Source organism: Silene latifolia, chromosome 10 (genome assembly GCF_048544455.1).
Source record: "Silene latifolia isolate original U9 population chromosome 10, ASM4854445v1, whole genome shotgun sequence".
Lineage (NCBI taxonomy): Eukaryota > Viridiplantae > Streptophyta > Magnoliopsida > Caryophyllales > Caryophyllaceae > Silene > Silene latifolia.
This window is the reverse complement of record NC_133535.1, coordinates 142,040,412-142,057,080: the sequence shown is the minus strand read 5'-3', so window position 1 is coordinate 142,057,080 and position 16,669 is coordinate 142,040,412. Positions and strand designations below refer to the sequence as shown.

At 38.0% G+C, this 16,669-nt stretch overlaps 2 protein-coding genes across 2 annotated transcripts; both read left to right on the top strand.

The window, feature by feature from the left end:
* Nucleotides 1–3,380: 3,380 nt before the first annotated feature.
* LOC141606089 (uncharacterized) lies at nucleotides 3,381–6,223 on the top strand. Its single transcript, XM_074425085.1, has one exon. The coding sequence runs from the start codon at nucleotides 3,616–3,618 to the stop codon at nucleotides 5,875–5,877; it is 2,262 nt and encodes a 753-aa protein (XP_074281186.1). The 5' UTR covers nucleotides 3,381–3,615; the 3' UTR covers nucleotides 5,878–6,223.
* A 6,880-nt stretch (nucleotides 6,224–13,103) lies between these two features.
* On the top strand, nucleotides 13,104–14,559 carry LOC141608374 (uncharacterized). Its single transcript, XM_074427735.1, has 2 exons — nucleotides 13,104–13,815; nucleotides 13,928–14,559. The coding sequence occupies exons 1-2, from the start codon at nucleotides 13,104–13,106 to the stop codon at nucleotides 14,557–14,559; spliced, it is 1,344 nt and encodes a 447-aa protein (XP_074283836.1).
* The last annotated feature ends 2,110 nt before the right edge of the window (nucleotides 14,560–16,669 follow it).

The window sequence follows — 16,669 nt, the reverse complement described above, 5'->3', positions numbered from 1 at the left end:
CGGCTCCTCTCCTCGTAGCGGGAAGGACTTCTTCTCCGACTCTGCTGAGTCGGACTCCTCTGGCTTCTTTGGGGTAAGCCTCGTTCGTGCGGCGGGGACGCTGTCCTCCCACGAGTGCGGGAAGGACTTAGATCCACCGCGCCCACTTTGGGCTCCCCCAGCGCCTTGACTGGGTCAGCTTCTCCTAGTGCCCCGTTCAAATTTCTCGGAGTCACGTTTCGGACCCTGGTTTCCTGGACGGTTTCCGCCGCTCCTGTCGGCGTGACAGTGTGAACAGGCGTACTACCAATCATGTCCAGGAGCATTTTCAGTTTTGCTACGTCAACCACTTGTCCCATGATGGTGACCTGGTTGGCGGGCAGCGGTGCGTCTGGTATCGTCGGCGTCCCGAATTCCGGTTGGATTACTCCGCCGGTGGAGGGCTGCACGACTCCAGAATTGTTGAAGGTATCATCTTGGTAGAGTGCGGTTTCGTCGGTCACGAATACCTCTTGCGGATTCGACATCTTAGCTTTTTGGGTGGGTTTTTTGTGTTTTTGTTTTTTTTGTTTGGGAATAAATGTGACTAGCTTCTAGTAGCGTATCCCCACAGACGGCGCCAATTGTTCCGGGTGTAATTTCAGAGCAGATATTCGTTACCACTCGTAGCTTGTAGAATGTCTTTGGTTGAATCCTTCTTTCCCTAATTGTTCCTCTCGGCGTCTCCTGCAACAGTGAACGAACTGAGGGCTTGGCTTTGTGCCAAGCGTACTCACTCCGACGCTCAAGTCAGTGAACTTAAATGTATAAGTTGTATGTTATTCGGCTAAGAATATATTGTAGAGAGATAAGGAAGATTATACCAGATGAATAGTGTATCTTAGGTTAGATTGTGGATCCTTTCCTCAATGAAGGTTGAGGAGTATTTATAGGCTTTCACCTTTTGTCACGTAGTGGCCAAGTGGCCAAGTGGCTAGCAGGTGGAAAGACCGTTCTACCCTCGGCCGATGTACCTATGGCAGGCCGGCGGAGGGTTCTTGGATATGAGTACGCGGATATGTGCCCCGGTTGGCGGGTTGCCATGCCGAGACCCAGGCTGACAGGCCGATGGGCTGTATCGGCTAGGCTGTCTAAGTCGTTGACTTGCTGTGGATATCTTTGACCTTGTCTATTATGTTGACTTGGTCAGCGGTGCAGAATATGCCCCATCACTATTAATAATTAATACATTCTACTAATTTAGCTACATATCACTTTTTTCTTAAATGATGAATTTTTGGCTTTCCTCCTCATTTATACTACCTATACACATTGACATATTTTTGTCTACGATTATCATCTCTTGTGTTATCACAATATCTCTACTTGTCTACCTTAAACACCTTTGAGATTTTATTTTGTCGGTCTAAACACTATATTCCATTCAATCAATAAATAGAACTTAAAATAACGCCTAAATATTTGTTGGAAGATAAACATTTATATTCCATAAACTTTAAGCTGGTTAAAATAATAAATTATTAACGATCCCGTGATTTTTACGGGCTCCAAAACTAGTTTAAGGATAACAAAGCTTCTGACAATAGACATTCATGAAGGTCGGACAATTTGAACTTGGGTCTTTAGTTCGTGTATTGGCCGAATACTGGTTATTCAAACCAATTCAATTTTGTCAGGTTTAACTGAGTTAGGCCTAGAAAAATTGACCCAACCCGAATAGCCGGACATCGAACTCGAAACCCGAGTTGATCGGAACCCGAAATGGCTAGTCTCAAATTGACCCGACCCGACTCGAATGTTTATTGTTACAAGCTGATTATTATCCAGAAATAACTTATACTCCCTCCAAGTTTGATCAATCCTCCCCTTTGCTTTTTGCACCAAAAATAAGGAAAATAATAAAAAAATGGATAAAGTAGTATGAGTTGTTGAGAGAGAACATAATAAAGAATGAATAATGAATAAAAAATGAATAAAGTAGGATAAAGTAAGGGAGATTGTTGACTTTTTAGGAGAGAGGATGAATAAAGAATGAATAAAAGATAATCAAAAAAGGAAAGGGGAAGATAAGAAAATAAGCTCAAAAGAGAAATAGGGAAGATTGATCAAACTTGGAGGGAGTAAGGCCCTGTTCTTTTGGACTTAATTTCAGTTCTAATAAGTTGATTCGATTGATTCAGCTCCATTCGATTCGATTCGATTGATTATTTCGATTGATTGATTGAATCGATTCGATTGAATCGATTGATTGATTGATTGATTGATTGATTGATTGATTGATTAAGTTCATATTAGTTTATTTCAACATTACTATTTTTATTCTTATTGATATCATTATTATTATTTTTTATAATGTATTTAATATTGTTATTATTATTGTTATTATTATTATTATTATTATTATTATTATTATTATTATTATTGTTATTGTTATTATTGTTATTATATTATTTTTATGTTTATTATATTACTATTATATTTATTAAAAATTAATTCGTATTGTTTATATTATTATATTTATATTTAATATATTTATTATTATTATTATTATTATTATTATTATTATTATTATTATTATTTTCATTATTATCATCATCATTATTATTATTATTATATTTATTATTTTATTAATATATTCATTATTATTAATATTATTGATAATATATTTAATATTATTATATTAATAAGTTATAATATATTTATTATTTTATTAATATACTCATTATTATTAATATTATTAATCACATATTTATTATTATTATTATTATTATATTTAATATTATTATATTAATAAGTTATTATATTAGACCTATTATTATTATTATATTATTTTTTATTTTTTAGTTATTATTATTAATATATTATATTATTATTAATAATGTTATCATTTATATTACTAATATATTATTATTATTACTTTATTTATTATTATATTACTATTTTATTTTTTATATATCTTATTAAATTATTATTATTAGATTATATTAATATATTATTATTATTAATGAATAATATTATTAATGAATAATATTATAATAATATTTATTATTATTATTATTGGTATTATTTTTATTATAATATTTAGTATTATTATTATTATTATTATTATTATTATTATTATAATCTTTTTATTATTATTTTTGATTTGATTGATTCGATTGATTGATTCGAGATCGATTGATTGATTGATTGATTCCATTGATTGATTGATTCACTCCATTCGATTCGATTTAGTTGATTGAGACAATTTCATCCAAAAAAATGCGCTAATAGTTTACTCGAATCCAAAATGAGCCGGCGCGACCCAAACTCTTGCAATTTGCAAACCCAAAAGTAACCTGACCCAATTCAGATCCGATCTGGTTGACCCGTTTACGAGGTCTAGCTGCGGCTTTCCCTCGTCATCCAAAAGATTGAAAAGAAAAATTCAATCCAACTACAGTCTCCACTCTCCTCCCTACTCCGTAGTCCATCCATATTCCATACTGTCCATGGTCTCCATTTCTGTGTGTCTTCTGCTGCAAAACTCCGGTAACCATCCGTCATTCATTCCCTCGGTAAGTTTACAACATTCAAACCTTGATTATATCTTACTTTATTCATTCATTGATGAATTTAGTACTATAACATAAGAAAATGGCAACTTCATCACTAACTTTCTTTGCTAACATTACACCTTATCCATGTCTTTCTCTACCCCCTCCTTCAAAACCCTCTTTTATCTCCTTCTCCTTAGCAAAACCCACTTCTTCTTCTTCCTTAACTACCCACCAACTTCCCTCAGATTTCACTCCAAAGCAATTGATTGAAACTCTCAGAAAACAAAATGATGCAGAAATGGCATTATGGGTCTTTGATTGGGCTTCTAAACAACCCAATTTCAAGCCCACATTATCTGTTTTTGAGGAAATGTTAAGGAAGCTTGGAAATGAAGGGTCTTTTGATTCTATGATTAGGGTTTTAGGTGAAATGAAGTTATCTGGTTGTGAGATTAATCAAGGTACTTTCTTGATTTTCATTGAATCTTATGTGGGTTGTGGTTTGTATGATGAAGCGGTTTCCGTTCTCGATTTGATGGAGAATGAGTTTGGGATGAGGTGTGGTACTCATACTTTTAATTACTTGTTGAATGTTCTTGTTGATGGGAATAAGTTGAAGTTAGTGGAGGATGTGCATGATAGGATGGTTAAGAGTGGAGTTAGTAAAGACGTTTCGACATTTAATATTTTGATTAAGGGTCTTTGTAAAGTGCATCAGATTCGGCCTGCGCTTTTGATGATGGAGGAAATGGAGAGTGTTGGACTGACCCCGGATGAGAAAACGTATACTACTATTATGCAGGGGTATATCGAGGAAGGGAATACGGAGGGTGCATTGAGAGTAAGGGAGCAAATGGTGGGAGCGGGTTGTGTGTCAACGAATGTGACTATTAATGTCTTGGTGTATGGGTTTTGCAAAGAAGGAAGGGTTGGGGATGCGTTGGGGTTTGTTCAAGACATGGCTGCTGAAGGGTTTAATCCGGATCAGTTTACTTTTAATACTTTGATTAACGGGTTGGCTAAGATTGGACATGTTAAACATGCTTTGGAGGTTTTAGATGCTATGCTTGAAGAAGGGTTAGATCCGGATGTTTTTACATACAACGCGTTGATATCAGGGCTGTGCAAAATGGGTGAGATTGAAGAGGCGATGGAGGTGCTTGAGTTGATGGTTTTGAGGGATTGTACTCCTAACACGGTTACCTATAACACTTTGATTAGCGCCATGTGTAAAGAAAACCAAGTTGAAAAAGCCACTGAGTTTGTCCGTCTTCTTACAAGCAAGGGTGTTTTGCCGGATGTTTGTACATTCAATTCTCTTATACAAGGCCTATGCTTGTCTAGACACCACAAACTTGCCATGGAACTATTCCAGGAGATGAAAAGGGATGGATGCAAGCCCGATGAATTTACGTACAATATGCTAATAGACAGCATGTGTTCTAGAGGTAGAATTGATGAAGCTTTGGCATTGCTTAGGGAAATGGAATCAAGTGGGTGTGCAAGAAATGTAGTGACGTATAATACCCTCATTGACGGCCTTTGCAAGAATAGGAGGATTGAAGACGCAGAGGAGATTTTCGATCAAATGGAATTACTTGGAATTTCTAGAAATTTGGTTACTTACAATACTTTAATTGATGGGCTTAGTAAGAATAGGAGGGTTGAGGAGGCTGCTGAACTTATGGACCAGATGTTAATGGAAGGGTTAAAACCCGACAAATTTACGTATAATTCCTTGCTTTTACATTTTTGCCGTGGTGGTGATATTAAAAAGGCAGCCGATATAGTACAAACCATGACCTCCAATGGTTGTGAACCCGATATAGTTACTTATGGTACCTTAATTCAAGGGCTTTGTAAGGCGGGGCGAACTGAGGTTGCCAGTCGACTTCTCAGAAGCATCCAGATGAAAGGAATGATTTTAACCCCGCATGCATACAATCCTGTCATACAAGCTTTGTTTAGAATGAAAAGATCAAACGAAGCAATTAGGCTATTTAGAGAAATGATTAACAAGGGTGACCCCCCAGATGCCGTTTCTTATAAGATAGTCTTTCGTGGTCTTTGTTCTGGTGGAGGACCTATTGGGGAAGCTGTTGATTTCTTGACCGAGCTACTGGAAAAAGGCTTCATACCCGATTCTTCTGCATTTATGATGCTTGCAGATGGTCTTTGTTCGCTAGCTATGGAAGACACCCTCACAAAGCTTGTTGAAATGATTATGAAACAGGCAAACTTCTCAGCCAATGAAGTTTCTATGATAAAAGGCTTCATCAAAATTCGTAAATTTCAAGATGCATTGGCAACTCTATGCCGTATTCTAGATAGCCGAAGCCCTAGAAGAGGTTACAGATGAAGGACATTGTAGTGAAGGATTTCTTGCTGTAGTTTTCAGTGCAAGGTGTTCTTCGCCTCAAGTGTCGAAGCTGAAACAGAAATGGTGTAACATGTAAACTATCCTTAACCGGAATCTCTGGCAATTTTCGTAGTTAAGTTTATGAGCTTCTTTGTCTTCAATTTCCACAATGTACTTGCAATTTACTCCATTGGGAATATGAGCAATTTACGGCTATGCATAGTTTAGCTTTCAAATTACGGAGTAATGAATATTGTACTGTAATAGTTTGTTCCCCCTCTTTAAGTACAAATACAAAATCATTGTGATTATATATCATAATTATCATGTTTCATTTCTGCAGAAGAATTCATGGATTGTTGGAAAATACTGAAATTTGTACGTGTTTTGCTACAAATTATGGTGCATTGGTAGTTTGATACCCTGCTTTCTAATGGTGCCAAAAACTCGCTTCTTTTCTAGATTATGATAGAATAAATCAAACCGAATCATTAACATCTCGTTTTATTTTACAATAGCACCTCATAAGATTCAAATTTAGCTACTAGTCATCCATAAACAGTCTATAACATAAACAGTCTATAACGTCGCTAAATCCAACCCCATTAACGGGCTATTCATGGGTGTTGTTGAGATACCGGAGTAACGCTATTGCTGTTGTCGAATTATTGTTAAGACCGATAGGATGCCGATTGAGCTAACAAAGGCTACTTGGGTGATATTCTGAATTGTTCATGTTCCTGGAAGAAAGACTGCTTGTCAACAACACCCAAATTGAACGTCTTCTTCAATTTATGTACATTAATTACATTTACCTTCCCAATTTGTAAAGAAAGGGAGTTTTAAATCAAGCAACTAATGCACTAATTAAAATTCAAATAGGGACTTGTCAAAAAAAAAAAAAAAAAGAAAAAAAAAATTTCAAATAGGGAGAGTATATGTTACAACTTACATCTAATGTTTGAAGCTAATTACATGGTCAAAAATTAAATTAAACATTAATTAGATTAATAAAGTTTCAGCAAAAACTCCCTAATTTGATAAAAAAACACACCTATAAAAACCCTCCACAACAGGACCTCATTCAAACAAAACACACAAAAAGAACATCGAACTTTCTTCCTTTCAACAACAATAACACTACTGCGGTTTGCCTTTCGCCAAAGAAAATGGAAATCAAGGCATCAAAGTCGCTATTGTCCATGCTCATAATATGTATTCTAATTGGATCATTCCAAAGTGGGCTAGCCCAATGGGCCTATGCACCAGTTTCTCATGGTCCAGTTTCTGGGGACGTTTTCATGGATCAAAAAGGTCTTTACGAGTGTTTCCTAACTTTTTACAGTACTGCGCCTTCTTGTATGACTGAGATATTGAGCACGATTGCTTCAGGTCGTGTGGTCCTTGGCCCATCTTGTTGCAATATGATTAAAGAGGTGAAAGATCAGTGTTGGAAGACTTTGGTCCCTGTTAGCCCCGACCTCCCTCCTCTTCTCGAAGAACAATGCAAGAAATACCAAAAATATTAAGCTGTTTCTTGGACGGTTTTATAGAATAGTTGCTATTTTAGTTTAAGGTTATACAAAAAAGAGGCTTAGTTTATAAAATTAATAAATGAAAGAGAGCAAAATGTTACAGAATATGGAGTAGTAGGTATGATTCATTTAAGAATTTGGGTCAGTGTAGTGTGTATGTGTTATCTTTCATCAATACCTTTTATCATAAACCTATGTTTTCCTCTCATAAACTTTGTGAAATGATGTTCATTCGATTCCTCAATACAGTTTGTTACTAATTAACCGTATAAATCATGAGACTCAAACCATCAGCTTTTCTAATTAGATTTATGCTCTAACAATCTTCGTTCTTTCTAAAAATATAATCCTTACTTTCGCTGTCCGTAGTATTAACCATAATATTGTATCCTAGTAAATATAGCAAAGATAAAAGTATATAATCAATTAGTACATAAATCTTGTATAGGCTCCCTTTTCCTTCCTCAAATAAACTCCTAGGATTAGTATATATATGCACCTCATAAGCCGTAACATTCATTCAATTTCAATACACATATTACCTTTCTCATATGGTATCCACGAGCACACGATCCGCCAAAAACCTCCTCAAACCCCGTCGACCTTCCTTCAAACGCCAGACTTTCATCTCCACCAAACCCGCCTCCTCCACCATGACAAACAACCAGGAACTGTCTGTCCCAAACCCCCACGACGCCACTGCTCCCTTAACCTCGTTGAATCTGAATCACTGTGTAAAGCTCACTCCAATGAATTACACATCCTGGTATTTTCAACTAACTAATATCTTTTTTGGTTTTAGTTTACTCGGATTCCTTGATGGATCCAACCCGGCACCATCACCCACCATTGTGGGTGATGACAAAACCGAAAAACCCAACCCTTCTTATTTTACATGGCTTAAACAAGACGGGTTGATACTGGGTGCTCTTATGGGTACTCTTTCATCAACTGTCCAAGCCCTTATCATCCGCGCAAAAACCTCAAAAGAAGCGTGGGATATTCTTGCACAAACCTACGCAAACCCCTCTCGTGCTCATATTTTACAATTAAAAGACCGTCTAGATTCGATTGTCAAAACCTCCGATCAATCGATAACCGATTATTTGAATACCTTTAAAGCCTGTGTAGACCAACTTGCTCTAATGGGCAAAATTATCGACCCCGAAGACATCATATCCAAGGTCCTTCGCGGCCTTGATTACAAAGTCTTCAAACCCGTTATTGACACGGTTCGTGCCCGTGACAACCCAATTACGTTTGAAGCTCTGCACGAAAAACTACTTCAACATGAACTTTTAATCAAACAACAAAAACCCGACAATGACATATTTAATCGCACTGCCAATGCCGCTTATCGTCAAAACTACTATAGCAACCACCGCCAAAACCATTCGAACCACCCTAATCACAACCACCGACATCACCCCAACCAAGCACCTGCCTACAACCCCTCTGCCACACCCCAACAATCCGCTGCCTACACCACAAACCCTAACCCACGACCCTTTAAAGGCCGATGCCAGTGGTGTCGCCAAGTATGGCATGTTATTGCTGATTGTCCCTTCTTTCGCAAGCTTTTCCCCACCATCGTCTTTCCTGCACCACCAAACCGCCAACACCAGCCACCCCAAGCCCATGCCGCCACCTCCACCAACACCAATCCCAACCCTAATCCCAATTACCTCCTTGACAGCGGAGCCTCAAACCACGTCACCCATGATCTCGATACTTTAGCCTTTCACTCCCCATATTTCGGTCCTGATGATCTGATTATTGGAGATGGTTCGGGTCTGGATATTGCAAATATAGGTAATTTTCAATTGTCATCCCTCAAACTGACGAACGTCTTACACGTTCCAAAAATCTCTAGAAATATTTTATCAATTTCTCAATTATGTCAAGATAATAATGTGTATGTTATTTTCTCATCTAATTCTTTTTTTTATTAAGGACAAATTGACGGGATCGACGATACTCCAGGGCCGAGCTAAAGAAGGCATTTACGAGTTAAGCCCATCGTCACTAATCGCATATTTTACGAAGAAAGGTTCATCTCACCTCTCATGGCATCATAAATTGGGCCATCCAACCTTTGATGTAATGAGACAAATTAATAAAAGTTTACAATTTTCATTATCTAATTTCTCGTCTTGTGATTCTTGCAATATTAGCAAATGTACAAAATTACCGTTTCAAACCTCGTCATTTCGAACCACTGCACCATTAGAATTAATTTACTCGGATTTGTGGACTAGTCCAGTTCACTCTCATGACCATTATAAGTACTACGTTATATTTGTCGACCACTTTAGTAAATATATATGGTTATTTCTACTAAAACGCAAATCCGACACAACACAAGTCTTCCTTCGATTCAAAGCACTAGTAGAAAAATACTTTCAAAAACCCGTAATACAATTCTTTTCTGACAACGGAGGAGAGTTCCAAAAGCTAACTCACACGTTGCTTGATAATGAAATTAGTCATTTTACCTCTCCACCGCATACACCGGAACATAATGGATATGCTGAAAGGAGACACCGTCACATTGTTGAAACCGGTCTAGCTCTTTTAGCTCATGCCAAATTACCTACTATTTTTTGGCCCTTCGCTTTTGGCACCGCTACTTATCTAATTAATCACCTTCCAACGCAAACATTGCAAGGCCAAACACCATACTTTAAATTACATAACAAACAACCTAATTATACAAAACTTCATAACTTTGGATGCCTATGCTACCCATGGTTACGACCATATACGAAACACAAACTTGATTATCGCTCAACTCCTTGCATTTTCGTTGGCTACTCGTCTACTCAAAGTGAATTCCACTGTCTCGAACCAAAAACCAATCGCATATACACTTCGAGACATGTCAAATTTCTTGAAGACGAATTTCCATATCATCGTCTTCTTGAAACAAAACCCCCTGTCAATGACAACACCAATCCCAATGATTGGTGTCCTCTAATCATTCCCATCCTCTCACCCGTCCCTAACCCTTCACCTCCCCCCACTTCGACCCATCCTCCCCCCTCTCGATCACGCCACCCCATAACGCAAGTATACACTCGCCGTTCGATAGCACCACCTAACTTCACTCCTAACCCCTCCACTACCTCTCAAAATCGCCCTACCACACCACCTACCACTGCCCCGGACTCCACTCCAACTCCCGTGACCACACCCCCTCCCTCAGACCACACTACGGCTTCACAACCGCCCCCTGCCCAACCCCATGTCACTCGCCTAGCCAATAACATTCGAAAACCCAATCCTAGATATGCTAACCTAGCTCATGCTTCCGCCTCATCAAACTCCCTTCCTACCACTGTAAAACAAGCACTAATTTCTCCTCAATGGCGCACCGCAATGCAAGAAGAATTCAACGCACTTGAACGTAACCAAACGTGGACATTAGTCCCCAAACAACAATCGCAAAACATTATCGGATGCAAGTGGGTCTATCGAATCAAATACAACCCCGATGGCTCTCTAAAACAGCACAAAGCACGACTCGTCGCCAAAGGATTTCATCAAAGACCGGGAATTGACTACACCGAAACCTTCAGTCCGGTTGTAAAACCAACTACCGTTCGTTTAATTCTATCCCTAGCAGTCAGTAACTCATGGCACTTAAGACAACTCGATGTCAACAATGTCTTTCTTCAAGGCACATTACATGAAAATGTCTATATGAGTCAACCACAAGGCTTTGTCGATAGTTCCAAACCTGATTATGTCTGTAAATTAACCAAAGCAATTTATGGACTTAAACAAGCTCCGCGAGCTTGGTATACCGAACTTAAAACCTATCTCATCAAATACGGTTTTAAGCAATCCATCTCAGATTCATCACTATTTATTTACACTACCAAAACCACTCGTATTTTCATGCTTATCTACGTTGATGACATTATTATCACTGGTCCAAACCCAACTCATCTACAAACCTTTATTAACAATCTATCTACACGTTTTTCCTTAAAAGATCTCGGACCATTATCCTACTTTCTTGGTATAGAAGTCATACCAAATAAACAAGGACTCCATTTAAATCAATCTAAATATATACATGACTTGTTAACCAAATATAACATGTCTAATGCAAAACCGATAACAACCCCTATAACAACAGAAGCACCTCTCGTTCGGGAAAACACCAAACCTATTCACAACCACCAGGACTATCGAGCTATTGTCGGAAGTCTACAATATCTCTCACTCACCAGACCTGATATTGCCTTTACAGTCAATCGCCTTGCCCAATTTCTTCACCATCCCACTGTCACGCACTGGACCGCTCTAAAACGTCTACTTCGCTATCTTCAAGGCACTCAACATCATGGCATTCAACTCTATTCCAACAATCCACTTTGTCTTCATGCATTCTGTGACACCGACTTTGCAGGAGACAAAGATAACTACATATCAACGACTGGCTACATCCTTTATCTTGGCCGAAATCCAATATCTTGGTCCTCCAAAAAGCAACGTGGCCTTGCCCTATCTACAACGGAGGCTGAATTTCGTGCAGTTGCATCTGTCACCACTGAGATACTCTGGCTTCGCAATCTTCTTACTGAACTCAACTTCAACATTACCAAGCCACCAACCATATACTGTGACAACATGTCGGCCACACTCTACGCTAAAAATCCGGTTTTTCACTCAAGAATGAAGCATATGGCTCTATCCTTTCACTTTGTTCGGGAACAACTTCAACTCAATGCTATCCGCATCCAACATGTTGCAAGCAAAGATCAACTCGCTGATGCTCTAACCAAACCTCTTCACAAGCAACATTTCCTCAACCTACGAGACAAGATTGGTCTTCTTCATCCGACGTCCATCTTGCGGGGGCGTATTAACCATAATATTGTATCCTAGTAAATATAGCAAAGATAAAAGTATATAATCAATTAGTACATAAATCTTGTATAGGCTCCTTTTTCCTTCCCCAAATAAACTCCTAGGATTAGTATATATATGCACCTTGTAGAAATACTAGCAACATTCAAGCTACCAATCACATTGCACAGAAGGATGGCACACGGATTGATGACGTGGACAAAGTTAGTTAGGAATTGTGTTAGTTTGTTGAGCTTTGTATATAAGTAGATAGTTACACACAATCATAATTATTACACTGTAAACAAACACAAATATTATACTCTCAATAAAACCTCTCTTTTATTTACCTCTGTTTGTTAGCTCAAGCTTGAAGCTCATACAACAATGGTGATTAGGGTTGGTTTTACATGGTATCAGTCGCGTAGGTTCTGATTCCTTCATTTTTTCTTTCGTTTCCGCAACTTCTGATCCTATTTTTCTCATAATTCTGGTAATCATTCTATCTCAAATCAGTAGAATTCCAGAATTTCTTCATTTCTCATTTCTGCATAATTCAATTGAATTTCAGAAATTTTTCACATAATTCAATCGCTGATTCTTCGCATACTTCGTTCGAAGTTCGTTGAAATTCGCTTTTAGTTTCTGAATTGTTTACTTCTCTTGCAAATTCCTCCATTTTTCCTGTGATTTTGTTTAAACATGCCGAATTCTAGTGATTTCGCTACATCATTACTCTTCGCATATCTTTGTATATGATGATCCTCTTTACATCACACTCATGATCAAATCACAAATAGTCTTGTTGATACGCCTTTTAATGGTACTGATTTCATGAATTGGAAAAGAGAGATTATGCTTGCTTTAATGTCCAAAAACAAGGACGGTTTCATCACAGGAACTTGTCAGAAACCAGCTGGAACTGATAAAAAGTATGAACACTGGAAACGAGTTGACATTCTTGTGATGCAATGGATTTTACATTCTATTGAGAAGAAATTGCGTGAAAATTTCAAGTACGTCACTTCTGCTAGACAACTTTGGGGCGAATTAGTTGAATGCTATGGTCAAATCAATAGCCTTGAGTTGTATCAGTTAAAAAAGGATTTAGGTGCTATATCTCAGGATAATTCCATCGTAGTTGAGTACTACAGTCGTCTGAAAAAGACTTGGGAGGAGATTGATGCACTTGATCCTATTCCTCAGTGCACTTGTGGTGCAATGAATTCTTGTACTTGTGTACTTTTAAAGAGAATGTTTGATAGAGAGATGCAATCAAAGTTACTGCAACTTCTTATGGGTTTGAATTCCAGTTTTGAGAATGTCAAGAGTAACATTCTCACTATGGAGCCTATGCCTACTATCAACAAGGTTTTGGGACTCCTTCAGAAGGTTGAGAAGCAGAAATCTATCAGTGATACTGCTGGTGCCTTGACAGAGGCCAATGCTTATGCCAGCATCAAGCATCCTTCCACACAGCCTGAATCTTCCTCCAAAAGAGTGAAGCTGGACACAGAAGAAAAGCCAGTCAAAGTCTGCTCACACTGCAAGAAGAAGGGACATGATGTAATCGAATGCTACCAATTACGGACCGCACTTTTCGTGGTGTTTTTGGTCATGTGGAGCATCAATGTTACCAAGCCGAAGTCTTGGCGCAGGCAGATCACAAGGAGGCTATGGATCTCAGGGTGGTTATGGACTTCAAGGAGGATATGGTAGAGGAAGAGGTCGTTCTAATAGCTATCACAAGAAAGGTAGCAATGTCTACAAAAGAACTGCAGCAAATAATGCAGATGCTGTGAGGTATAGCACTGAAGAGAGTGATCAACTTTCACCATTTGATGACAATGAATATGATTACTACACCACTGAACACGTCTTTAGTCAAGCAAAATCTTCTGATCAACAAAGTTTTGGGACTGAAGAGATGGTGGACAAGGTTGTTCAGAAGGTTATAAAAGCTCTTGCTGATAACTCAGCTCATTCTAATGCTTCTTTTGCTCTTCCTGCTACAAGCTTTGCAGGTATAACATCTGCTTCTAAAACTCTAACTCCTGGTACTAAGGGTCATTCTAATGTCTGGATAGTTGACTCAGGGGCTTCGGACCACATGACTTCTTGTCTGTCCTTAGTACACAATGTTAGAAGTCTCAAACAACCAATTTTAGTAGGATTACCAGATGGTAGCACTAAATTGGTCCACAAAACTGGTACAGTCTATTTGACTGCTTCCATTACTCTATATAATGTCCCGATCATACCGATTTTAAGCGAGAATCTTTTATCGTAGGAAGACTATTACAATATTTCGGTCTAACACTCATTTTCCATTTCAATGAGTGTTGGTTTGAGACCCTTTAAGTAAGTTGGTTGTTGCCACAAAGAAAAAGGAGTGGAACTCTCTACCTAATAAAGAGTCAGGTGCAGGCAAGAAGACCAACTAGCTTGTGCACTTGTTTTAGTTTACCTACGAATACTATAAATAAGCAAGTTATGAATGTAATAGCTTGTACTGCAAATAAATGTACCCCTGACACTGATGTAATGTTGTTGCATCAAAGACTTGGGCATAGCTCATTTGATAAAATGAGACATTTACCTGATTTCCATTTTTCTATTGATTCCAAATTTCATTGTGAAGCCTGTGCTATCTCAAAGCACCACAAACTTCCCTTTCCTGTCAGTTTTTCTCATGCTAAGACCAGTTTTTCTTTGATACACCTAGATGTTTGGGGACCCTATAGAGTTCAGGCTTTGTCAGGTGCTAGTTCTTTCTTAACAATTGTAGATGATTACACTAGGACAACTTGGACCTTCTTGATTCAATCTAAGGATCAGGTCCCACATCTTATCAAGGATTTTTTAGCTCATGTAGAAACACAATTTAATGCCAAGGTAAAAGTTATCAGAACAGACCATGGTACAGAATTTGTGCAAGGGCCTTGCAGAGCCATGTTTAATGAGAAGGGTATTATCCACCAAAAATCTGTTGTTGGAAGACCTCAACAGAATGGCCGTGTTGAAAGAAAACACAGGCACTTACTTGAGACTGCTAGGGCACTCAGACTGCAGGCTAGCTTACCATTGAAGTTCTGGGGTGACTGTTTGTTGACAGCAACCTATTTGATAAATAAGGTGCCAACACCTATTAGCCTTTACTGTGATAATAAAGCAGCCCAACACATTGCCCTTAATCCAGTTTTTCATGAAAGAACTAAGCATCTTGATATTGATTGTCATTATGTTAGAGAAAGGATTCAAGAGGGGCTCATTGCAACTAAGCATGTCAAATCCAGTTTACAACTCGCTGATCTAATGACTAAAGCATTGGGAGGACAGCAGCACAATTACTTGTCAGAAAGATTGGGTATGCAATTCCTAAGTGATTCTAGCTTGAAGGGGGAGTGTAGAAATACTAGCAACATTCAAGCTACCAATCACATTGCACAGAAGGATGGCACACGGATTGATGACGTGGACAAAGTTAGTTAGGAATTGTGTTAGTTTGTTGAGCTTTGTATATAAGTAGATAGTTACACACAATCATAATTATTACACTGTAAACAAACACAAATATTATACTCTCAATAAAACCTCTCTTTTATTTACCTCTGTTTGTTAGCTCAAGCTTGAAGCTCATACAACAATGGTGATTAGGGTTGGTTTTACACACCTCATAAGCTGTAACATTCATTCAATTTCAATACACATATTACCTTTCTCATACGTAGTAGCAAATTATGGAGTACTCCATTTCCATACATTTGGAATGAATACAAGCCTTTTAAATAGTGTTATTATTATCACTATATGTCTATATACTCATCACTTATAAGATAAAAATGTTTTTTTTTCTCTAAATAATGTTTGTATGCAGTTGGAATGTAACATCTAATTTTGAATGCGACAACCGCACAAAAGCAAAATCAACGTAATTTGTTGTACCGTAGACATCAATTTAACTATTAAGTACGATAATTCTTTCCATGACTGGATCAATTCTGAAGCAATAACGACAGGACAATGACAGAGCCAAATGCTTCGAGATAAAAATCTGATAAACTTTTTTCGAAATAATCTCTTTTGCCGATAAACAGTATATGCATCGTCTACGACTAGTATACTCCCGTATTTACCCGAGTTTATTTGTCATGTCTCAGACTTATCTCATTCTTCTCATGTGCACAAATTCTTATTTCAGACCGCCATATCCGTCTGAAATGGTCAGACGAATACCATTTTCCCTCACAAAAAACCCATTTAGGGTGTGAGTAGGAAAGCACATGGGGTGTCCCACCACCCATGTGCTTCTCACTTATGAGATGTCTTATTGCGGTCTGAAATAAAGCGGTCTGAAGCAAGACGGACCGTCTCATGTGTTATGTCCATCTTCAGAGTCA

What these genes read in the sequence shown, in the direction of transcription:
- LOC141606089 (XM_074425085.1), top strand. Translation starts at nt 3,616, where the DNA reads ATGGCAACTTCATCACTAACTTTCTTTGCTAACATTACACCTTATCCA.
- LOC141608374 (XM_074427735.1), top strand. Translation starts at nt 13,104, where the DNA reads ATGAATTGGAAAAGAGAGATTATGCTTGCTTTAATGTCCAAAAACAAG. An exon ending in AGTCAAAGTCTGCTCACACT is followed by an intron (nt 13,816 to 13,927) that starts GCAAGAAGAAGG and finishes GTCTTGGCGCAG; the next exon opens with GCAGATCACAAGGAGGCTAT.